The sequence below is a fragment of the Pygoscelis adeliae genome, unplaced genomic scaffold, assembly GCF_000699105.1.
Source record: "Pygoscelis adeliae isolate BGI_AS28 unplaced genomic scaffold, ASM69910v1 Scaffold77, whole genome shotgun sequence".
Taxonomy (NCBI): Eukaryota; Metazoa; Chordata; class Aves; order Sphenisciformes; family Spheniscidae; genus Pygoscelis; species Pygoscelis adeliae.
In genome coordinates, this window is record NW_008825216.1 from 2,459,822 (window position 1) to 2,481,686 (window position 21,865).

Here is a 21,865-nt window from a genome sequence, read left to right on the forward strand (position 1 = left end):
TGGGGGGGCGTGGGGAGGGAAGAGAGCGGGGCGGGGCGGGGCTGCCCCACCGGCCGTGGGTAGGGCTGCGGACCCCTGCCTGAGGGGAAGGAGAGCAGGGGTCTTTCCCGTCGCGGGCTGGAGGAGGCGGTGAGGGCGCTTCGGAGAGGCGTGGGGGAGAGGGCAGCTTCGGGCCGTGTCTTCTGCAGCCTCCCCGGCGGAGAAGTCTGGGGATCCCTCGCTGAAGCCTGTAGCCCACGTCCTTCCTGTTCGATACCCTACGGCCCTACGGTTGCTACTTGCTGGGATCCAGCCCGGGGCCGGGTGGTTGGGTGCCTCCGGTCTGTGAGGCCCCGGTGCTACAGCGAGGGGAGAAGTTGGTTGACCTGGGAACCGCTGGTAGTACCTTATATAACGGTCCAGCTACACAGAGGAGTTGTTTAATCCAGCTAACACTGCTTGCTGTTGGTGGGGTGTTGTGTTGGAGGAGCTCTGGGTTGGATCATACCCTCGGCTTTAGGCAGAAACTTTGGTGTCCTTATGAAGTCGGTGAGAAGTCGAGTGGTAATATCAGTGCCTGGCTTTGGCTTGTGTTTAGCTTGTGTCTGTTTGCCCACATTACAGAGAAGGATGAGAAGGATGAGAACGCTCCTTCTTTCTGTAAACTGCCTTCACAGCTTCAGAAGGACAAGTGGCTGTAGCTGGGAGTTTCCTATTCATCAGCAGTATGACCGTGACTGAAATAATAGCTGGTGTCAAGTAGGGAAGGACTTCAGCTAGGCCAAAGACATTAGAGTGAGTTTATATGGAAATACGATGTCCACGTGGAGCAAAGTTTGTCTTCTGTATCTGATTATTAGTTTTCTTACGTTTTCTAAATTTCTGCTTTGTATAACATGCTATATTCGAAGTGACCATCCAAGGCAGTGACTAGAGTAGTCTAGTATAGATAGCTTTTATTGCAATTTTTTTTGTTGTAAGTTGAGGTTTTCTCAGGTTTAAAAATCCCTTATTTTAATAGCTATTTTAGCGTAACTAAATGCTAATTGAATTGGGATTCTTAAAGAAGCCATTAACAAACTGGCATGTTTTTCTTATGACGCTTGGCAGAGAGATTGGTTGTTGGTATTTCATAAAATTATTAGCATGTTGTATTCAGAGTTTAAATACCTAGAGTTTGACTTGCGCAGAGAAAAGTTAAGCTAGCCATAAGTTCTTTGAGTCATGTTACCTATAGCTTTTCTCTCATTCTGCAGCTATGGCGAAGTAAAACACTAAGGAACAAAACAAGTCATCCCAGGTGGTCTTCTAATTGTTGAAGCAATTAAAGTACAGCAACCTGATAACACTAATAAGGTTGTTTGTACGAATAGACTGCTTGTTAGTATATGAATTTATTCAGGTTTTTCTTAATGTTGAAGTGCTGAATACATTTCTCTTTCCAGATTTCATAAGGATAAATTGAAGCAGGTTGGACATTGACCTTTTCTTTAGAAGGGTTGATTTATCGTGGAGAAGATAAGTTAGAAGTTTATCATCTCCAGTACAGCTCTGATACCTGTACAAGAACCAAACTAAGTTTGACAATACGTGGAAATACTTTGATAAGCATATTGGAAATGTAGAAGAAATAGCAGCTATTCAATGTCAGACAACTTCTTGAACACAAATTAGAGTAGGCTAATGCTTTTAGAGTTTATAGCAGAGTTCAAAGTAATTAACAGATGAAAAGAAAGCTTGATACTTGGCCATAGTGATAAAAGTTGTGATAACTTACAGTACAGTTTGGCTCTACATTTGTGGACTAAGTTAACTAGTATAGTTCAATTAAACAAAGGCAAAATACCAATTGTGTGAATAGCAAAATAGGTCTTGCAATACGTAATTTTAACTGTGTAATACACTGTTCTTATTTTGGTGTCTCCAGTTTGAAAAAATTCACTGGAAGATGCAGGTGGCGACAAAACTGAAACAATTTTCTGCATGTTCGTAGAGTGTGCCATCATTACGCAAGTGAGAGCACTGAAGACTACACCTGGACTAATAAAAAACCTCTAACTGGGGTACTTGAAGCCTGTGTTGCTGTTGTATTAGTGTGCTATGAACTGACTCCACTGATGTGCAGTATTGGTATTTCATACGTGCTGTCAAGCCATTTTATAAATTGTGGTCTGGTACAGATATAACATAGTTTAATTTTGGAGCATGCCTTCCAAGGAAACATTGATTTTGCTATTTTATGTATACAGGGAGCTAACTGTTTCTGTTTTGAAAAAGTTGTGAGAAAGAAATGGAGAATTTAGTTTGCTTGCTCTTGTTACTTTAATTTTTCTCTTAATAATTTCTTAGACCAGTTCTAGTTTTTGGGGAGGGTTTATTTCTGAAAATTCCTTCTGAGTAACTGTACTGCATTCTGAAAGATGTTCTTAGGATTGAGATTTTATCAGGGACATCTGGCAAAGGTGTGACCTCCATTAGCTTGCTATCTTAGTTGAATAAAAAGGCTGCAGCTTTTTATTTTTCCATGGGGATTTGTCACTGAGTGTAACTTCTGCATGTTTATTTGGGACGTTTTCCCCCAAAAGAGTATTTTCAGTTTTGCATAGATGGTAAAAATATGTTTGTAAGCAGTGGATAGCTTCATGAGGTGGTCATCGAAATAGTTTCCTACTCTTTATCTTCTGAGTCCATAGAAAATTTCTTGGATCTTTCCTACTGCTGTCAGCTTAATAAATTATTGCTCTTCACATAAGGTTTATCCTGTTTATACAGTTTAATAATATTTGAGCAAAATGCTCAGAGTTATCTTTTTGCCTTTTTATATTATAAAGAAATGCACTGCTGTTTGTTTTGTGGTATGGTGTTACCTGTAAAGACTGCAAAATTAATTTCTGCCTATGTGTGACCGATAAGAAAATTTGAAATTTTTAACAAAATCATTATAGATTAAAATGCATGGGGTTTTTATTTCTGTAAGTACCAATAATAACAAGTTTTGTCTTCTGACTTTGAAGTTGGCAGCCATGTGGGCTATGAGCTTTCTTGGCTTTGTGAAAAACCTCTAATTGCACATAGGCTCTTTCATAGCTGTTTGCCCAGGTTTGAAGTTAGATAACATTAACAAGGCAAGCATAACAGCATGGGAGACTTTGGGTAAAGTAACTTCCCTTCAATGAGTTTTACTTCATTGCCGTATCTACTCTGCAGAATTGTGACAGCCTATTTAGTGCCTCAGGAAAAGTAGGATCTACAGGAGGTGAATTTTCTACTTAAATGCTTCATTGCCATACCCTCGCCTCTTTATTCTCATAGGGGGTTGGGGGAAATCCATTTTCCAGGCCTCCTTTATGCTTCACAGAAGAGCAGAAGCCTACAATTCGGTTTCTAGTGACTCTTTTACATCAAGCTTGATTATATAAGGGTATCTGTTCTGTAAAGTAGTGGAGTGATTTATCATGCATAAAACAGATTAGATGGTTTCATAATCTCATCTACGTGAAACCTGTGGAGGGAAAAAAAAAAGCCACAAAATATTTATCATCTCCTTTTGCACATAACCTTTTAATAGTTAGAAGTTCTTCTAAGCCCATGCAAGATACAAGGTGTGTGGGCTTTCCTATTTTGTGTACTTTCTAGGCCATCATGTGTGTCGATGAATTTCTGTCTGGCTGAAGAATAGTAGTAGTTAACCAGCAGTGTTTGGTTCCATTCCCTTAGATATGGTCTATAGCCTTCAAACTTATGTTTGAAAGGCTTTTCAAACGTGTTTGTAGTTGTTTTAAGAAGCTATGCTTAGGGGCAGTTAGTTCAGATTTAATGAAATTTATCATACAAATGTTCATAGAATCACACTTTCAGTGTTTCCGCCTTTCACTAAGACACTGACAGGGTCTCAGCAAAAGTGTTGCCGTAGCTTAGTCTACTAAGTTAGTTGGGCCTGTCCTCTCTGCTACTTGCACAGTCCTGCCTTCCTTTCCTGTGCTGGCAGTAGCGCTTCTGCGCTTGTGTGCACTCCTTTTCATAGAGGTGGTCTTTAGCTAGTGCAGTACCTTGAACCAGCTTGCTGTCCTGGCACAAGAAGAGGGATGGGACCTGGAAAGTTCAGACTTAGTTTCACAATAGATTTACAGCCTTACAATATAGGTGCCTGCACCTGGTTTTCCTAGTATTTACTTGTAGAATTTAACTGTGAAGTTACTAACTTCTTGGGCACAGAAGTACCTATTCCCCTTTCTCCCATGCCTCTAAAGAAACTAGCTGGAGTGTTCTTACGCTTTGAGAAGAATTAAAAAATAAGATGACAATGCATGATTGTGGGGTTTTTTTTAGGCAATTCAGCTAATGAGCATTTGGTGGGGAATACTTGGTATGCAACTCTGATGTGCTAATATACCATGTGTTCGTAGTTTGGAAAATCTTGCTGCTCATTCTGCAGAAAGTTCTATATGCTGAATCTGTCAACAAATTTGAGGGCTGAAAGTGTTAATCTGGCTAACATTGATTCAGCATTGCATTTGGAGGTGGACTTAAGTTCAGAAAAAGTGCTAAGGTCTGTTATTTTCTAGTTCTGCGTGTGTAAGGTATGTTGTAGAGTATTGTAATGGTGAGAAATAAATTATTTGCTATGGAACTGCATTTTCCTAGTATTTCTTTTGACTGCCATCTTTTTCTCTTTAGAGGATTTTTCTGTATTTAATATTGCATTTCTTGATTAAAAATAATTTTTTGTGTATTTTTTTAATAGCTCACGGGGGTCCTAGATGATTGCTTATGTGACATAGAAAGCATCGATGACTTCAATACTTTCAAGATCTTCCCCAAAATACAGAAACTGCAAGAACGTGATTACTTCAGATATTACAAGGTACAATTAGAAGGCATTTTCCTGAATAATTTAAATAAAATCCAGAAAATATAGGGAGGATTACATATCAAATTAACTTGTCTATATTAAGTTCTCTTTTAGAAGCCCACAGCTCTTTAATTTGATTGTAGCAGGTTTTCAGTCCCTGACATTTATGTTGGTAATAGGTCGTGTTTGCTGTGTTAATCTTGGAGTCAGTGACAGTAAATCATGACTGCTTTCATTCAACTGATAAGTGGTAATTTTAAAGGTAGTATCTTTGTACTGCTGCATCTGGAAAAGGATTGTATATTAGCAACTTTCTGACAATGTGCAGTACTTGTCTTCTAAGAAATGTGTGTAATTTGAAATGGAAATATTGCAATGATTTCCTTTTCTTATAAGCTGCTGTCTTAGTTCTATTTTAGTGTTTGCTATCTAGAGAACCGTTATTCCTTTGAAAAACAGGTAAAAATATTCAATTTTCAAGTAGCATGTAATATCAATTTTTAAGACTTTAAAATTTTTTTTTCTCTGTATTAGAATCTGATGAGCAAAATAAGACTTTGAAGCCTGATACTTCTGTTTTCAGATATACTTAACTTGAAAATGAGGTTGCATTTTGAGTGTGCTAACCAGATGGTTGCCTGCCACTGGAAAAAGGAGGTTACACTCCTTTTAGGGCAGACCGTCCTGCCCCTTCCCTGCTTTTAGCTCTTGGGCTTGTCTGACTGTGCATTAGGCCAATGCATCTCTTTAACCTAAGATTTTTAGCTTGGATGTTTGGGTTTGGTTGTTGGGGTTGCTTGGTTTTTTTCTTTTCCCCAGGATGTAGCAAGTTATCTACCTGATCTGGAATCAGACAAGTATTAAACTCATGCAAGATGGGGTTATGAATGTGAGGAAGGAGAAAAAAGTGCTAGAATCTTCCCTTTGTAGTCTGAGCAAGCAGTAACGTGTAACTTTACCCTGAATCTCCTCCTGCTACATGATACAGTTCTAACTTCACTTTTCAGGAGAAACAAGATATGTGCAACTTCAGTGATAATACAACACATAGTAGTGGTAATTAGATTCTCCAGAGGCAACAGAAAGATACAAAACAAAGTATTTGAAGAGGAGGAGCAACAGGTATACAAGGTTTTATACAACAGTAATTTCATCCTTCAAATCTAGAGCTAATCTTCATTTCAACAGCAGTTCTGCAGATCATACTTTAATGTTGTGTTGCAATCCCACCACATCTTTCATACTGATCTTCCTAATAGATGGGCAATTACAAGGGCCAGTGTGCAGTCCACCCATCACCACACATTATTTAGCACTTTCAGTTGTGATAGAACAGAATTTGTGTTGAACAAGCAAACTGAATAAGTCAGAACATTTTTCACCCTTTCCCCTCTGAATAAGCAACAGTTTTTTTGATGACCCTGCACAGAATCATGGAAGTGCTATTAAGCACATAGATGGATGTGGAAATTGTGAGGATAGGCAATGATCATCTAGGTCACCTACAGTGTAGCTAAATACTGAACAAACATGGGGGGAGTATACTGGTTCTGGGAGTGAAAACACTCCTACTCTGAAGTAATTTAATTTGTAATAGGAATTTGGATCATGAACTTTTGTAACTACAGTCACAGTATTCCCATTGTGTTACTAGTTCAACAGCCATAAAAGAACTCGAACTTTAATGTATAATACTGAATGGACTAGCTAGTTTTTATTTAAAGGCCAAAGAAAACTTTCTTTTTAAAGTCTGGCTGAAATTGTGCTAGGTGGTTTCTAGATAGTTAGTGGAACGTTTCTCAATGAAAGAAATAAAGGAATAAAAAATTTTGTCTCTGTATAGTTTTATACATCAAAACACACAAACTATGGAAGCCTCATGATAAGGAATCTAACTTTTCATGTGTGACAAGTATTGAATAATACTCTAAACGATAATAATGAAATCTAATATTTCAGGCCCTGAAGAAAGTAGAAGGATGTTCTATGTAGTCAGTGCATGATTGGTACTGATTAAAGTACAAGTGTTATACAGCCTCAGTTTGTCTCAGAAGTGTGTGTGCACATGCTGGTTTTTAGTGCTCTTGAATCATTCTGGGACTAGTATATCTTGATTTGAAGGTGTTCTTTCTAAATTAATCTGCAGTTTAGACAGCAGTATTCTTTTATTTACAGTGTTTCTCTGTGTAAGAACAGCGACTGCCTAATTACTTGGATCTTCCTAAGTATGTTAGCATGTTTTATTGTTAGAGTTTACTTTGAAGAAGGTTGTAGTCTAACTATGTTAGCTGGTCTTTTTTTTGGTAGAAATTGGTGGGAGGGGCATGCTTTATGTAATAGGTCTTATTGTGAAGGTGATGTAAAATGTAACACTTTTTTGTGCTTTATTTAAAAAAAGATGATGAGTGAACACGTACAAAAAATGCTAAAATTTTACATTTTTTTTTTTCTAGGGATGGTGTTTGTTGATTGAATAGAGGAAATGGGGAGGAAAAAGCAACCTAAAATCTTTGCTTTTAATGAATCTGTGCTAGCGGGGCTTGAACTGTGTAACTAGAAGATAGTTGTCATCACTCCTAAGAAGTCGTACCATCTGCTTAATGTCTTTTTAGGTTTTTTTGACGGAGGAATCTCTTTTAACATTTTAAAGCTGAATTTATAATTCCCAGTCATGCTGAATAAGTACATCAAAATGGAAACCTGGAAAACAGTCTTTCCTTCAGATGTTATATAGCGGTTAGCTTTGTATGCATGTTTTGAAAATACAGAAAGAACTTGCTTGCTGAAAGGTTTAGTAGGGGAATTTAGTATAATAAAGGGCAGTCGAGCAAGTCAAACATTAAGTTTTGCTCTTTGGGGATCTTTTGTGGTATTGACAGAACATCTGAAGAGGGAATTCTTTTTGTTTTGCTTTAATTTGGGTACGTGGTGCCACAGAACAATTTATCCTTCAAGCATTAAAGGTTGTTTCTTTACTTCTGGTACACAGCTTTGATATTTCTTAGCTGTCAAAATTAAGAGAATAGACTGGAGGGAGAGTAATATCTGGCTATAATTCATCTCAGATTCTTCATATTGTGCCTGCTTTGTATCAGAAGCATATTGATCTAGTTTTCCTTATGCTTAGTGTATTATGTATAATGCTGGGGAAAAAAATTGAATTTTATTCATATTTTTTTATTGCTGAGGCTCTGGTTTGACAATTCAGTGAACGTAGCCATTGGGCTTCTATTATTGCATTCCCCCCCAAAACAGGCCACTTAAAGCAAATGAATGATCCAGTATAAATGTACTCTGCCAGTTAAATGTGTTCAAAGCATAAAGGGTTTTTTTAATGGAATAATTGTTCAAGACGGCTCAGTGATTTCAGTTTTACTCCAAATTAAAAGATTAAGTAGTGTGTTTCTTTTATCATAGCCAGAACCCTTCAAGTACCACATGCAGTGGACTCCAAGTTCATCAGAGCATGGGATTTAGAGTTCAGTTGCCAATTCTTTGCCTAAGGGGCTGCTCTGGCACTACTGTACTAAATGTTTAAGCTTTGTTTCCTGTCTATGTTTCTCCTTATGTAAAGTGAAAGTATAGGATATAAATTACATTAATTAGAAAAATGTTCCTACACATAAGGGGAAAACGTTTTTCTGAAGACTAAATTGATGAAGTGTTTAGTCTCAGTCTTTTAACCTATGAGGTATAGTAACACTGTTCTTTATAGTGTGTGACAATTTACTGTACAGCTTGTATGTATTTTTTTCCAGAAGCTAGCATAAGGATTAGTTTTCTGACTTAAGATTTATAGATCTAAATAATTTTTATAAGCACATTTATAATTCTTAAATTTTTGTGTTGAAACTGCTCTAGGGCCTGATGCCATCCTTGGGGTATTAGGCTTAATTTCACAGTGTGTTTTATAGAACTCTTGCTGTGTCTGACTACAGAATCAAATTCAATATCTGCAACAGTTTCAAATAAGAAGTGATATATCAAATTATTCAGGATGTAGTTGGATATAAGTAGTGACTTCAGTTGAATATCTTCATGAATAGTATTTATCAAGTGAAGAAAACTAGTGCAAGCTGTGCTAAAGGAAAACAAAGTAAAAGAATAAAGTAATTTTTGTGTGATTTTTCTTTTTTTACTTTGAAAGTTTTAAAACCGACTTTTTATCTGGAAGATAGTGGTTGCTACTGAGGATAAATGCTTTGTATTTTATTTGTAATGTTAGATTTCAGAGATGGTGTACTTCTGCAGTGTTTCTGGTTGATCATGCAGGAAAACCTTTAGTCTGTAGTCTTCAGTTAAGGAGTGATGAGGTCAAAGTGTTTTTTATCACTAATGTTTGTTCGTATGTATAAGGCTAATGTAAAGGAAAGGTGGCTTTTTTTTTTCTTCACTGACTCTCACATTGACATTCCAAGTGAAGTGTAGTAAAGTGTTTGAGTCTCTTGCAATGTGTATATACTAATGTGTGTGGTACTCCCTGCCTTTATTGTGCCATTTGATGACAAATAGGAGCACTAATCATTACAGGATTTGCTGGTAATGTTTCTGAAGTGGTTTCTCTTCATTATTTATATTTGTACTGGATCAGTTCTATAATTTGAGGTCATTATGATACTCATTCTTCCTTTACTAGCTATGATGTGTAGTAGTGATTGCCTGTTTTTATTGCTTGAAATCTGAAATCATCCAAGCGCTTATTTGAATTAGTAAACTTGTGCACTAGTCTGTCCTCCATCAAATGTATTTTCTTGATCAGTATAGTACAAGTACAACTGATTGTAAGTACAACCATTTTAGAGCTGCATATGTCTGATTTGCCTTCTTTTTAGTAGTTAATGTACTGCTTTGAAGTTATATTAGTGGCGAGAGATTTAATTTGTGCTTTAATATACTATTATACTAGACCAAACTCCCACAAACCCCCCAAACTTAAAGTACTAAATTTAACCCTTTTTCCTTGTATCATCTCCTTTAATTTGAAAGGATTTCCTGATACTGAGAGCTCTTTCTTTTAAAGTTGCCTTGTGTAGGTGTTGATTGTAAACTTTTGATTTTGTATGTTTAGGTCAACCTGAAGAGACCATGCCCATTTTGGGCTGATGATGGCCATTGTTCTATCAAAGATTGTCATGTAGAGCCTTGTCCTGAGGTATGGATCAAATAATATAAAATAGAAAAAGGTTATTTGGTTAAAAAGTTTGCTAATTTGCAGTGACTAATACTATACTTAACAATATTTACTAATGAGAACTTAGATTTAAATAAAAGAGTGACAATGAAATTATTTTCCCTTTCAAAAGCAGAAATACAACCGAAATATTTTAAGGTTTTAGTCATTTTACCAATAAAACAAATGTCTTTTCTAAACTCTAGCACTGTTCTGGATATAACATGTTGAGAAGGTAAAGGAGCAAGTTAATTATTTAAAAACAAGTTTGCTTTGACCTCTGTAGGAGTGATATTTAATTTGTAGATTTTCATCAAGCATAATAATTTCTATGAACAGTGTAAAAACTGTGATTTATTTTTTGTTTTTAGAGCAAAATACCTGTTGGAATTAAGGCTGGGAGCTCTAATAAAGTAAGTAGTAATTTATTTTCTAAGTTCTTTCTGATTTTTTTTTTTAAATCTTAACATTACAGTAGCTGCGTGACTTTTTATTACAAACCTTCAGTCTTGGCATAGTGGTGAAATTGTTAACATAACTGATCAGTTCCTTTATGTGGCTTTGCATTTTTACTTTTATGTATAATACTGTTTCTGACATAGCTGGTACTGTCATGTCATTCTGAGTCTGTCATAGCTTGAGAGTTGGTGCAGACTGAATCAATGAATGACCAGGGACAGCAGTACATGGCCACAGAATGCCTGGTACAAAATTCTTTGTTCATTTCTGAGTACAGGCCACCTTCTGTAAAGCCATAGGCCGAGATGCACAGATGCAGTAGCAGTGCAGTCTTTTGTAAGAATCATATATAACCACAACCTGTAATATTAAAAGAACCTGAACGATTACATGTAGTTTTGCTATGTCTAATCTTGAGCAGGTCATTAGTCTAAAGATGATTTGGTCATTAGTCTAAAGACAATTTAGGCTAAAGTGGTCAGTGCAAGCGTAAGTAGTCAGTCTGTGCTGTTGGCTTTTGCTTGCTTCTCTCCAAGCCATCCTTCCTAGATCACCAAGTGATCTTGGCAAAGCCAAAAAAGTAAAGAGGGTATATATGCCTAGAAAAGAGGTCAGAGCAGAAAGACAAACAACCCTCCCCCACCCCCAAATCCCAAACACAGTGCCCAAGAATAAGGATTTTAGCGGTTGATGGGATGATGATGCCCAAATGAGAGATCTCCCTGTTAAGTGCCTTGGCTGTGTTGTAGACTCATACTTATTCTTGCTGAACTATCGTATCTCCATCCTCCCCAGTACTTTCCACCTCACTGGGCAGCCATAGTTGCTGCTTGCCTCATCTGAGTGTAGTTCACCGTATCATAAATGACCATTGGCATTAGGTTTAGACTTTATGCCAAGAAAGATTACCGAAGATAGCTGAGAGGAATACTTCATCGTGAATTGATGACTTCTGTGTCCTGCTGTCATGAACAGTGCAGGCAAGTCTGTCCAAGCTTTAGCTCCAGAGGAAGTCCCATCTCCTGTTTATACATAGATTGATAAGCTCACTCTGAAGTAAAGTGTGCCTCTTCATTTAAAGGTTTCTGGTGTTCAGAGTAGAAACATCTTTCTCACTGACATGACTTAAATGTCAGTCATTCATGGTTTCAGCACAAGCAGCAGCAGTTTTTCTGGGAAAACTTTGGCACTATCTCAGGGCAGAAGATCTTGAGTTTTAGCTGGGTAATCTGTTGCCAGTTCTCTTTTTCATTGACTCTGTTCTCTTCCAAGGTTGATTGTAGAGAAACTGACTCCTGGAATACCATAATGCCGCCTAAAGAGGCATTTTAAGACTCTTAAAGACTGTTTCAGAAGGGATTCTTCTCGTAGGCATTTGAGCTTCTTGATTGATTAATCTTGAGAGCCGTAAGTAAGATGTTAATTAGTAGCCAAAAAGTATGCTGTTCTTAAGATACTTCACATGAGCATATTGAATTGGACTTTGGAAGTGAAAAATCAGCCACCATTGGCTTTCACTACAATAAAGAAACTGGGATAGCTTCTTTCGGAAGCTATCATTTCCTAGTATATTTGCTACAGTTGTTTCCTTTGAATTGCCTTATAGGTTGTTGCAACCAGCTACTGTACTGAAAGTTGGGCAATTCTGCATCTTTAATCTGTAGTAGAACAAAGACACTAATATCTGCTGCTCCTCTGTCAGAAAACGAAATATTTCTGCAGGAAAATTGTCGTCAGGACTGACATAAATCTTGCCTACACCATTTTCTTACTTCTTATGATTCAGTTAAAGATCTTTCTTGGAGCCAATTAAAAATTGACAATCTCATTTAATATCCCTTTTAAGGAAACATCAAACTCATCTTACTATGAATATTGAGCTTGTAAACTTCTAGCTTTATTTAGGCTTTCATGGGGGATTTTTTTGTTTGTTTTTTGAACCATAGAGAGAACAGTTCTTCTTTTGAAAGCTCACCTAGCCACAAAGACACTTCCACAACTTCCCCACAGAAATGTAATTAGCAATAGGGGATCTCTTTTTAATTCTTGGCACCAACATAAGCTTTTTGAAATGGTGCTGGAGAGGCACAAAGTAGTTTCCCTTTCTATAGTCCTGTTTCATTTGAGTGATGAACACATTTTGGAGGGCTAGACATTAAAGAACTGTCATGACAGCTGCTGTATTAATCTTTGAAGCAAGGGACAGGATGCAGTAACTGAAGGTTACAACATTTAACTTAATATTTTACTTCCTGCCCACCTCTTTTCTGTTTTCTTCCAGAAACTGCTCTTAGGAGATCCTGCTTTGGCAGGAACAGATACTTTGTCCTGATCTAGTTAGTGGTCACAGAGCACTGATCCGATAGCTGTTGCTATTAAGCACGGGAGAACAGTTGAAGCCTGGAAACCTGTTTTGAGACTTGAATGTTCATTCTGTTTGAAACCTTAAATTTAGGATTATATTCTTGGCAGTAATTTTTTTCACTTCAGGGTAGGGATTGGTTTGCGACTCTAGACATGCAGAATGTTTACTTCAGTATCTCAGTATGTTATTTCATCAGCAGTATCTGTTTCATTTTAGGTCAGATCCTTGTTCAGTTTTTTCCATTTAACATCCATCTGATGGATGCCACACCATGGCAAATCCAAGAAAACTGAGTGAGAAGTTCCTTCTAGAGTAAATATTTGTTATGGGCAAGGCCCCTAACAAGGTTTAAATTATTTGGGTTTTTTAATCTCCTTGACTTCTTTGGTCTTCAGTAGGTTCTGCTATTTTTCTTTGTATTGGTTCTGGCAAATGCATTTTTAAAGCAAGTTGTTTTGCTTACTCATCTGAACAGTTTTAACTAAATCCTTTCATTTTTGAGAAGTACTGTGATATGTATTGTGGTGGTGCTTTGCCTCTGGCATCTTGACCACAAGTCTGTCCTCAGAAATGAACTATTCTCTTTCTTTTAAAATTTATAAAATCATTGTTGTTTGCTATTTCTGAAGGGTTGACCAAAGCCTTTAGCTTACGTTTTTATCTTGAGCTGGTTTTGGATAGTAATCGTTCATGTCAATATGTATGTGCCCTGAAATGAAGGGAAGCCAGCAGTTTAGCTTTACATAAGCTATCAGTTACTTAACATTAAATAATTATCTGTATTTCTTAAGGACTGTGATAAGGTAGAAATCTGTGTGAACCTAAGGCTCAGTCTGCGAAAGAAAAAACCACACACACACACACACACACAAAAAACCCAACCCCAGAAACCCCAAAAAAGAGGAAATTGGGTTTGTTTATCTTTTAAGAGAGCACTGATACTATCTATTATGTTCCAAAACTGTCAGAAGGATTTTTTGAGCTTTAAGCTGACAGATTTAACAAATCCCCTGCTGACATAACCATATTATTGTAGAATAGGGGAATTTAATCTTTAATTCTTCAAATGTTTTCCTTAGAAGTATTTTAATAGTAAGTCTATTTTAGTGGATTACTTTTTAAAAAGTGCTGTAGAATCAGAGTTCACCTTAAATACTTCAATTCTGGCTTTAAAATAATCAAAATTTGAGTTCAGCTTGAAAAGCCTCTCTTCCAGACCTGTGCACATGTAAAGCATGCCAATGAACAGGATTAAATGAAACATGAGGGGGAAATGGCCAAAACTGATACATTTTCCTACTGAAATGACCAATGAAACTTGGGGTATGATTATGTTTGCAAAATACAAGGCATGTTTATAAGTATGACACTGCTTGTCTTCCAAGGTCCTTTTACAAGAATGTAAATAACCACATGAAACACTTCAGAACTCCATTTAATTTAAACAAAACAAAAAAAAACAACAAAAAAAACCCAACCAAAATTTTGACATATTTAGCTGAATTTTCTGTGGTAGTTAAATGCACAGAGCGAAATTGGCCTGATGAAATTAAGTGAAGAAAAATAGAAATAAGAAATGTTCCAGAATTACTTACTGCTTCTAGAATCTGAGGATTTTCCCTGATACTAGCCAATTCACTGCTAAACCTAGAAATGCCTTTCACACACCTGTTCTCAGAGAATTTTAGGTAATTAATTTGTATATTAAATATGAACTTTTTTACAGTATTCAAAAGCAGCAAATAATTCCAAAGAATTGGAAGACTGTGAGCAAGCTAACAAACTGGGAGCAGTTAACAGTACCTTAAGGTATGCTGTGTTTTACAACGGTAGTATAAAAATAGTAACAAAGGAGCATTTCATTTTGTCTGTCTTGTTTTTGCAATGTGCTGTTTTGTTCTTCATTCTTTCCATAGCCCATTAGAAAGTAAATGTGAAATGATGCAAGAACATCTGAAGGTAAAGGTGTTAAGTGATAACCAGACTTTAAAAGTACACTTTGATATTATTTGAAAGAGGTATCTTACAGCATCAAGAGTTGGAGGAAACTTGCAAATAAACCCACCTTTTTTCTACTTGTTACCAGCATCAGTCTTTGCTCTTGATGACTGTGCTGGATTAAGGGATTCTGTCCTGCTCTGTCCCTCTGTTACACTGATGTGCCTGTTTGTGATCATTCAGTGAACCAGATCAGGGAGCTTGTGAGTTACTTCTGCCGTTGGCAAAGTTATTTTTAGCTTGGATCAATTCCCTGATCTTGCTTGTTGCATGGCATGGTCAAGGTTAGGGGGGAGGTTCTGCAGGATGGTGTTGCCCCTGAGTAGGAAAGTGTGTGGAAGAGCACTTAGAAAAACTTGCATTCTACTAGATTCCCCACTTCTAAAAAGTAGAAATAGAAAAATCAATTTGTTACTGTTGGTGGAGGGGTGTGGTGTCTTTGGCCGCAGATTTCAGCAGTTCTACCTGATAGAGATGCTGAAACTCTTTCCTGTCATCTGACAAAATGGAACTGCCGTGAAAAAGAAACTGCTTCTGCCTGGTGTGTGGTGTTTCAAACCAAGCTGGTTAGAGCCCTTATTTAAGGTTTTTTAGGGGAAATAAGAAACTATTAACTCTCTTCCACTCCTGTAGGGCAAAAGAATAAATATGAGATTGAGTACACATTTGGAGAGCTAAAGAGAATGCCTTTTGTGAGAGTAGGATAGACGATTAAAGTTGGGAGAGGGCAGGTAATGGATCCTGCAAGTGCAGGAAGAATTTGTGCTTTGTAGGCAAACCTCCATGTTCTCTACCTAGCAGTGCATCATCTTCATGGTTTTGAGTTATTTTCCTTTATCAGCTGTATTTCTTGTGATTATCAAATCTTGCCTGCTAGTAATTACTGGAGAAGTTCCTCACCTAATGCCAGAAGGTTAGTAATGTATCTTGTTATAGAATTGCCTCTGTTTGTAGAATTGAGCTAGTACTAATTTGATAAAATGGAATAGGTGGTTTCATTATTTCAAGGTGCTTCACTGCACCCTGGAACAGAGTTCCCAATTTTAACTTCGCTTGCGTTTTGCTGTCAGTAGTGTCGCATCAGTAGTTCTGTGCTGCACATATGTGTAGAAGAAAGCATTCAGCTTTTGGCACTGTTTGTGTTTCATAGTGTGGGAACTTCAAAGTACTTGTCTCTCTGGTACAGTACACCTTTGAAAATGCTAGGGTGAGTGGAATACCGTTCTTGTTCAAAAGGCTTAAGACAAATCATATTCATAGAGTAATTTAGCTTGGAAGGGGCATTTAGACATCCAGTCTCTCACTAAAAAGCAAGGCTAACTATTGTAGATCTCATTGAAAGTACAGGTTATGAAAATACAATGATTACCACCCCCCCCCGAAGCGACAGCTGCTAAAGTAGTACTTTGAAAAGTGTTAAAAACGTATGCGATGAAAGTATTTTACCAAGCTCTTACTGAAGGAAGAGAAGTCACTGCCGCTGCACAGTTTGTTCAAATAATGATGGTGAAATCTTTCTTGCTGTCTAACATCAAGATGACTTTTTGAAGTATTGCAGTTGATGCCTGCTTGGATCTCTGTGCAGCTAACAAGCGGTAACTCCATATATTCTTGAGTTTCAGATACAGTAATACAGAATTCAGTTCCAAGTTAACTACTATATGTGGATTGTATTTCTTTCAGTAGCTCTTATTGATGTCGTTTATTTAAAAGTTTAAAATCAAATGTATTTTTTTCCCCTCAGTAACCAAAGTAAGGAGGCTTTCATTGACTGGGCAAGATACGATGATTCACAGGATCATTTTTGTGAACTTGATGGTAAAATGTTTAAGCTTTTTCAGAGTGTTTGTTTTATTTGCTGTCTCTTAAAAAACACAAAATATTATAGTTTCTCTGCAAATAACCATTTTTTAAAAGTTTTAATTTTGTGCTAAATGGAGATGTGACAGTTCATATCATCTTACATGCAAAGAATGCAGTTTTTTACAAGGAGCATTTGGTAGTCTACACATGGCACGTTCACTGTTACCTCCTGTTAGTAAAGTGAACAGAAGACTTTTACGGAAATAAAAAAGAAGGTAAATGGGAGGGGGTTAGCATATATTTTTTTTAAAAAGCTTCTCACAAAAGTTGCATCTAGCACAAATATAAGACAAATTACTTGCAGCTGATTCAGTTTCTTACTACTATGTTATTTTTGTTGCTATTCTACTGTCTATGCTTGGACTGAGTTTGTTCCTCTTCCAGCCTTGCTATGTTTCCAAACGATCTCTGCACTAAATTCACCCTTATTTGTAAGGACTTTCTTATTGTTAAAACATCATGATACTAGATTATGTCTTCCCTCTGCTCCACATATTTAAGTCTTTTTATTTGCTTGTAACATTCAAAGCTCAAAGGAATGTTTGTCAGATAAACATGAGAATTGCCAAGTTCAGGAATGACTGCTAAAGGCCTTTTTAATAAATACCTTAGAAAGCTTTCTATGCTAGGAAGACTTAGAGCATAATGCAAGATGTTTCAATCTACCTTTAGGCTGATGTTTGGTGTCACCTGAGAAAGCAGCCATAGTGGACTTACCAACTGCGGTTCTCTTTCAGCATTTCTGCTGTGTCTTATCTATGAAAATTTTCTATATAAGCTGTTTCTGTAATAAATAGTCGGAGAGCATTACTGTAGATCTGAACTGTTACATGCAATAAGCTGCTGTTGTCTCTACTATGTTCAAGTTGCCTACTTACATTGTTAAGAGGACTCAGTTGGGAAAAGTATAGTTTAGGAGCATTTCTTTTAGAAGTAATGCTAACTTACGTAGTTCCTGATTCTATCTCCATCTCTCTTTACATCATGCCCTGCTGAAGGAGGATGTACTGCCCCCAGCTGTGTTCTTCCAGTGCTTTTTTTGCACTGGCTCTGGCTTGCATCTTTCTACATGGTAAGCTGATGCAGCTTACCTGAATAGCAGGAAAGTAAGTTGATATCTCCCCTCCCATCTCCCAGATTGTTGTGATGAACTGGCTTATTAGGTGAGTTTGTGAGCTGGAACAGGGAGAGGTGAGAGAGAATAACTACTGGGAGTGACTGGAAAGAGGTAGAAACTCTTGTTCTTTTCCTCTCCTCTCTTCCCAGTGGTGAGAGAGCTCTTAGTTCACTCAACTGTAGCACAAAACCATATCATCAGTTTTACTTTTTACTAGCTTTTTGTTGGGCTTAATGATAAACTAGATAAGGGAATTGATCTAGCTGAAAAAAACTTCATAACCCCGGTCAGCTTTCCATCTTTCTGTTGCATTGCCCCACAGGCTCAGTTGTATGTGGGTGACAAGAAGAAAAAGTGGAGACCTGAAGCGACCAGGAAGTGTAGGAACTGCTTAGGTTAGCCATGCTGTCAAAGAAATAAATAAAGCTCTAATCTGACTTTGTCTCATCTGGCACTCACTGTATTGTTGTGCGTCTTGTGTCTGTCTCTTTTCTTTGTTTTTGCTACTACTGCTGAAGCGATGCTTAACTACTCATGCGGAATCATCTCTTCTTTTTAGAGCAGTTTTCACTCTCTGTTTCTGTGGCTTTTTTCGACATCTGAGGAAATACTCAGTGGCACTGCTTGACCTATTCCTATGAATAAGTCTCTGGACTACTGGCTTGTATTGTATGTGGGTTTTTTTAAGCATGAGTTGCTCTTGACCTAGAATTTCAAGGAGGAGGGAATTCTTCCTACTTTTAACTGGTTGTAGCTCGAAACTTAAGTTTCTATTCGTATGCAGTTTTTAAACAGAGAGAGTACTGTTTCACAATTATCTTTGGATATGTTGCCTGAATTTGTAGTAAACTTTAGAGATGAGGGTATAACTTGTTGAAATGCTGCTTAAATAACAAGTTTCTTGCCATAACCAACAGAGCATTCTGCAATATGCTGAAAGTTTGTTCAATTAAGCAATGTGATCCAGATTTTCTGCCAATATACAAGGGTATCTAGGGAAAAAAGTGATTTAGCTAATACATGTACAATATGTACTAACTACAAGATGCACTTCTTTGACCTTGTCTTTATTAAGAAGCCCCTGTAGCAGTATATCCGTTTCAAAAAAGCAACTCCCCCAACCAAATACTGCCAGACAAATAAACCCTGAATTTGAAGCCCATTTAAAACAAAACACTGTTTATATCTTAGCGTAGGGTGAGAAACACATTGCATGACAAGCGTTTCTGGTGGCGTTGAAGAAGCCACGTTGAAGGTGTTCAGACGTTGTAGAAATTGTGGCCGCACAAGAGACTTTGGAATAAATTATATACTTTTGAGCGTTCTATTTAGTGTGTATATTGCTGTATTTTTATGTACAAGGTATTTATAATCCAACTGGAAGACAGAATAATATTATGTGAGACCTCTTATTTATACCTCTTATTTATATATTATATATCCTGTGTGACTTTTTTTAAATTAAATCTTTTTTAACTGATCAGTTAGAATACGTAACAAAAGGTTTCCTATTTAGATGAGAGATCTCCAGATGCGCAGTATGTGGATTTGCTGCTGAATCCAGAACGTTACACTGGATACAAGGGGCCTTCTGCCTGGAGAGTGTGGAACAGCATCTATGAAGAAAACTGCTTCAAGTAATTGAGGGGGAGAGGAAGCCTATTTCTTATACTTGTGCTTCAATTTAGTGTAAAACTGATTTTTTTGTGTTTTCTAACTTATTTTCTAGGCCTCGATCTGTCTATCGTCCTTTAAATCCACTGGCGCCTAGTAGGGGTGGGTCTTGCCTGTTTTATTTTCTAATGCAGTTCTTTTAAGATAGTGACTATTGCAGTACAAGTGATATGAATAGTAATCTTCATTCTGTAGGTGTGCTTTCTGCTTTTTTAATTTCCTCTGTAGAAGTAGATGTCCATTTTCAATATTTAGGCTGTGGTTTGTGATACTTGACTACATACATGCTTAGTCTTATGCATATGAATAGGCTTATTAATTTCAGGGGAGCTAACATGAAAACCGTTTAGTAAGTGTCACAGTAATTTTCCAATGTAGATGGGAAGGAGTTAAAGTTCAACAAAAATTTCAGCACTCCTGTGTTCTTCCCTTGTTTGTTTTTTTTGTAGAACATTTAAGTTAATCACTTTAGCTCATAGTCATCCTAGTGTAACGTAGCTGTACATTTTCCATCCTTAATGTTTAGTGTATTACAAATGCACAAATAATTGCACTATTTGAAGAAAGAGTGGATACTTAGGCTCAGTTATCTGCAAGAATGTTAAAAAAAAAAAAAGTATGCCAATTACTTGGGTTTTAAGTTTTCAAATTTAAATTGAAAACGATAACCTGCTGTTCCAAATGAAGCAGCTTTCCCCTGTCAGTGTGTCTCATTTCCCCTAAAAATTAACTATTACCCAGTAGATTGAGTTAGAAAATATCACCACACATTAGAAAATCAAGATAGCTTTTAGTAATTATAAATATCGAGATAATATATTGCTGGTATACACAAATAAAAAGAATTGTAAAAGCAGTTTAACTCAGGGATCAGCATTTCGGAAAGGAGCACTGGTCAGATTGCTGAATAATGTGAACTGAAGAAGACTTCCTAACCATCTTTCTGAAGCTAAAACATAGCTTTCAAGAATATGGAAATCAGCTGCTACTAAGACTTCAAATTCTTAGTGACTTTCATTATAGTAATGTGTTTAGTCTCAGGTTGTCTTGAGGAGGAGGAAGAAGATGGAAAGTAGGCTATTTTTTTGTAGATTAAATAAGGTGTCTTGCACTTTTTCAGTGTTTGTAGTAAAGCCTGTGTTTCATTGCTACTTTGCTGTGGAAATTATAATTTTAATGCTTATGGATTTCTTTTGTTTTGTTTTGTTTTTTTCTCCTAAGGAGGAGATGATGGTAAGTCATCTTATTTTGCTTGACTTGCTGAAATGAAGTAAAGAGTTTTGGACATCTGATTTATTCACTTTATTGCTATTGCGTTAGAGGGCAAGAAAGTTATGTTTTTATGCAGATGATTGATCAGAAAATGTTTTTATTGGGATAATTCTTTCATTTGGAGTAGGGGGAAGGAGTGGATAAGAGCAAAATACAGTTCGGTTGTTGGTTCTTATCCTTTTAACAGAAGAATGTGTGTTGTGATAATGTTATTAGCGAGATAACTGGAGATGCATAAATTAAAGGATTCTTGGGTCTCCTCCAGAGCCCCATCGATACTGATGTCAGATCCCTTAAAAGAAGAGGGACAGCTTTTTGTGTACTTTCTTGAATGTCCTTGATTTTTGGGAAGGTGGGGAGAGAGTGGGGAGAAAAAGCATTTGGTCTGTCTGCAGTGAGACAGACTTTAAGATTTTTTCAGTCAACTGAAAGCTCTCAGGCAGAAGATCTAAGCCTACAGGAAACCTTCAGACAGCGGTCAGGGTAGAGGCTATTAGATATAATTACACTCTTCCGTCACATCTTTCACCACTAGTGCGTATAATCAGGCTTGTGCTTCCATACACTTCTGAATGCCCTGACCAGTAGCTCAGTTATGCTCATTCTTGTATTTCTCCTATTCTGACCCCAACAGATTTAAACTAACCTCAAAGTTCAGCCACTTCAGTGCCTATTCTCACTTTAATAGCTAAATTATTTAGCTTTATGTCCGGATGGCAGCTAATGTTAGTATGCATAGTAGTATAAAGATACTGTAATGTTTGAAAATGAATACTCTTCATTTAACTATATACTTTGTATTTACAGGAGAATCTTTCTACACATGGCTAGAAGGTAAAGGCTTTTGGATGGGTTAATATAATGTTAAATTCACTAGAAGAAACACTGTAGTATTTTTTCATCTCCCCAAATACTTTCATAGTGTAGGCTTTTCAATAAATTGTGCAGAACTTCTGAGTGTCATTCAAAGACTATTTTTTTGTTGAGGGTCTTTGGAAATCTTCTCATTCACTTAGATGGTATACTCCTTAAACCCTTCAGTGCTTCATCTTTTATAAAGGGGGAGTTCACTTCAATACCAGTTACTTCGAATTTTCTGCTCAATTTAGGCATTTA

The 21,865-nt window shown here is 36.9% G+C and overlaps 1 protein-coding gene across 1 annotated transcript in view; it reads left to right on the forward strand.

The window, feature by feature from the left end:
* Positions 1-21,865, forward strand: part of ERO1LB (ERO1-like beta (S. cerevisiae)) — a 38,305-nt gene that overhangs the window by 9,913 nt on the left and 6,527 nt on the right. The window contains exons 2-10 of the mRNA XM_009329219.1: positions 4,724-4,843; positions 9,900-9,983; positions 10,373-10,414; positions 14,552-14,634; positions 16,568-16,641; positions 19,320-19,440; positions 19,533-19,579; positions 20,699-20,710; positions 21,557-21,583. Coding sequence (XP_009327494.1) covers positions 4,724-4,843; positions 9,900-9,983; positions 10,373-10,414; positions 14,552-14,634; positions 16,568-16,641; positions 19,320-19,440; positions 19,533-19,579; positions 20,699-20,710; positions 21,557-21,583 — 610 coding nt within the window. The remainder of the gene's footprint in view (positions 1-4,723; positions 4,844-9,899; positions 9,984-10,372; positions 10,415-14,551; positions 14,635-16,567; positions 16,642-19,319; positions 19,441-19,532; positions 19,580-20,698; positions 20,711-21,556; positions 21,584-21,865) is intronic.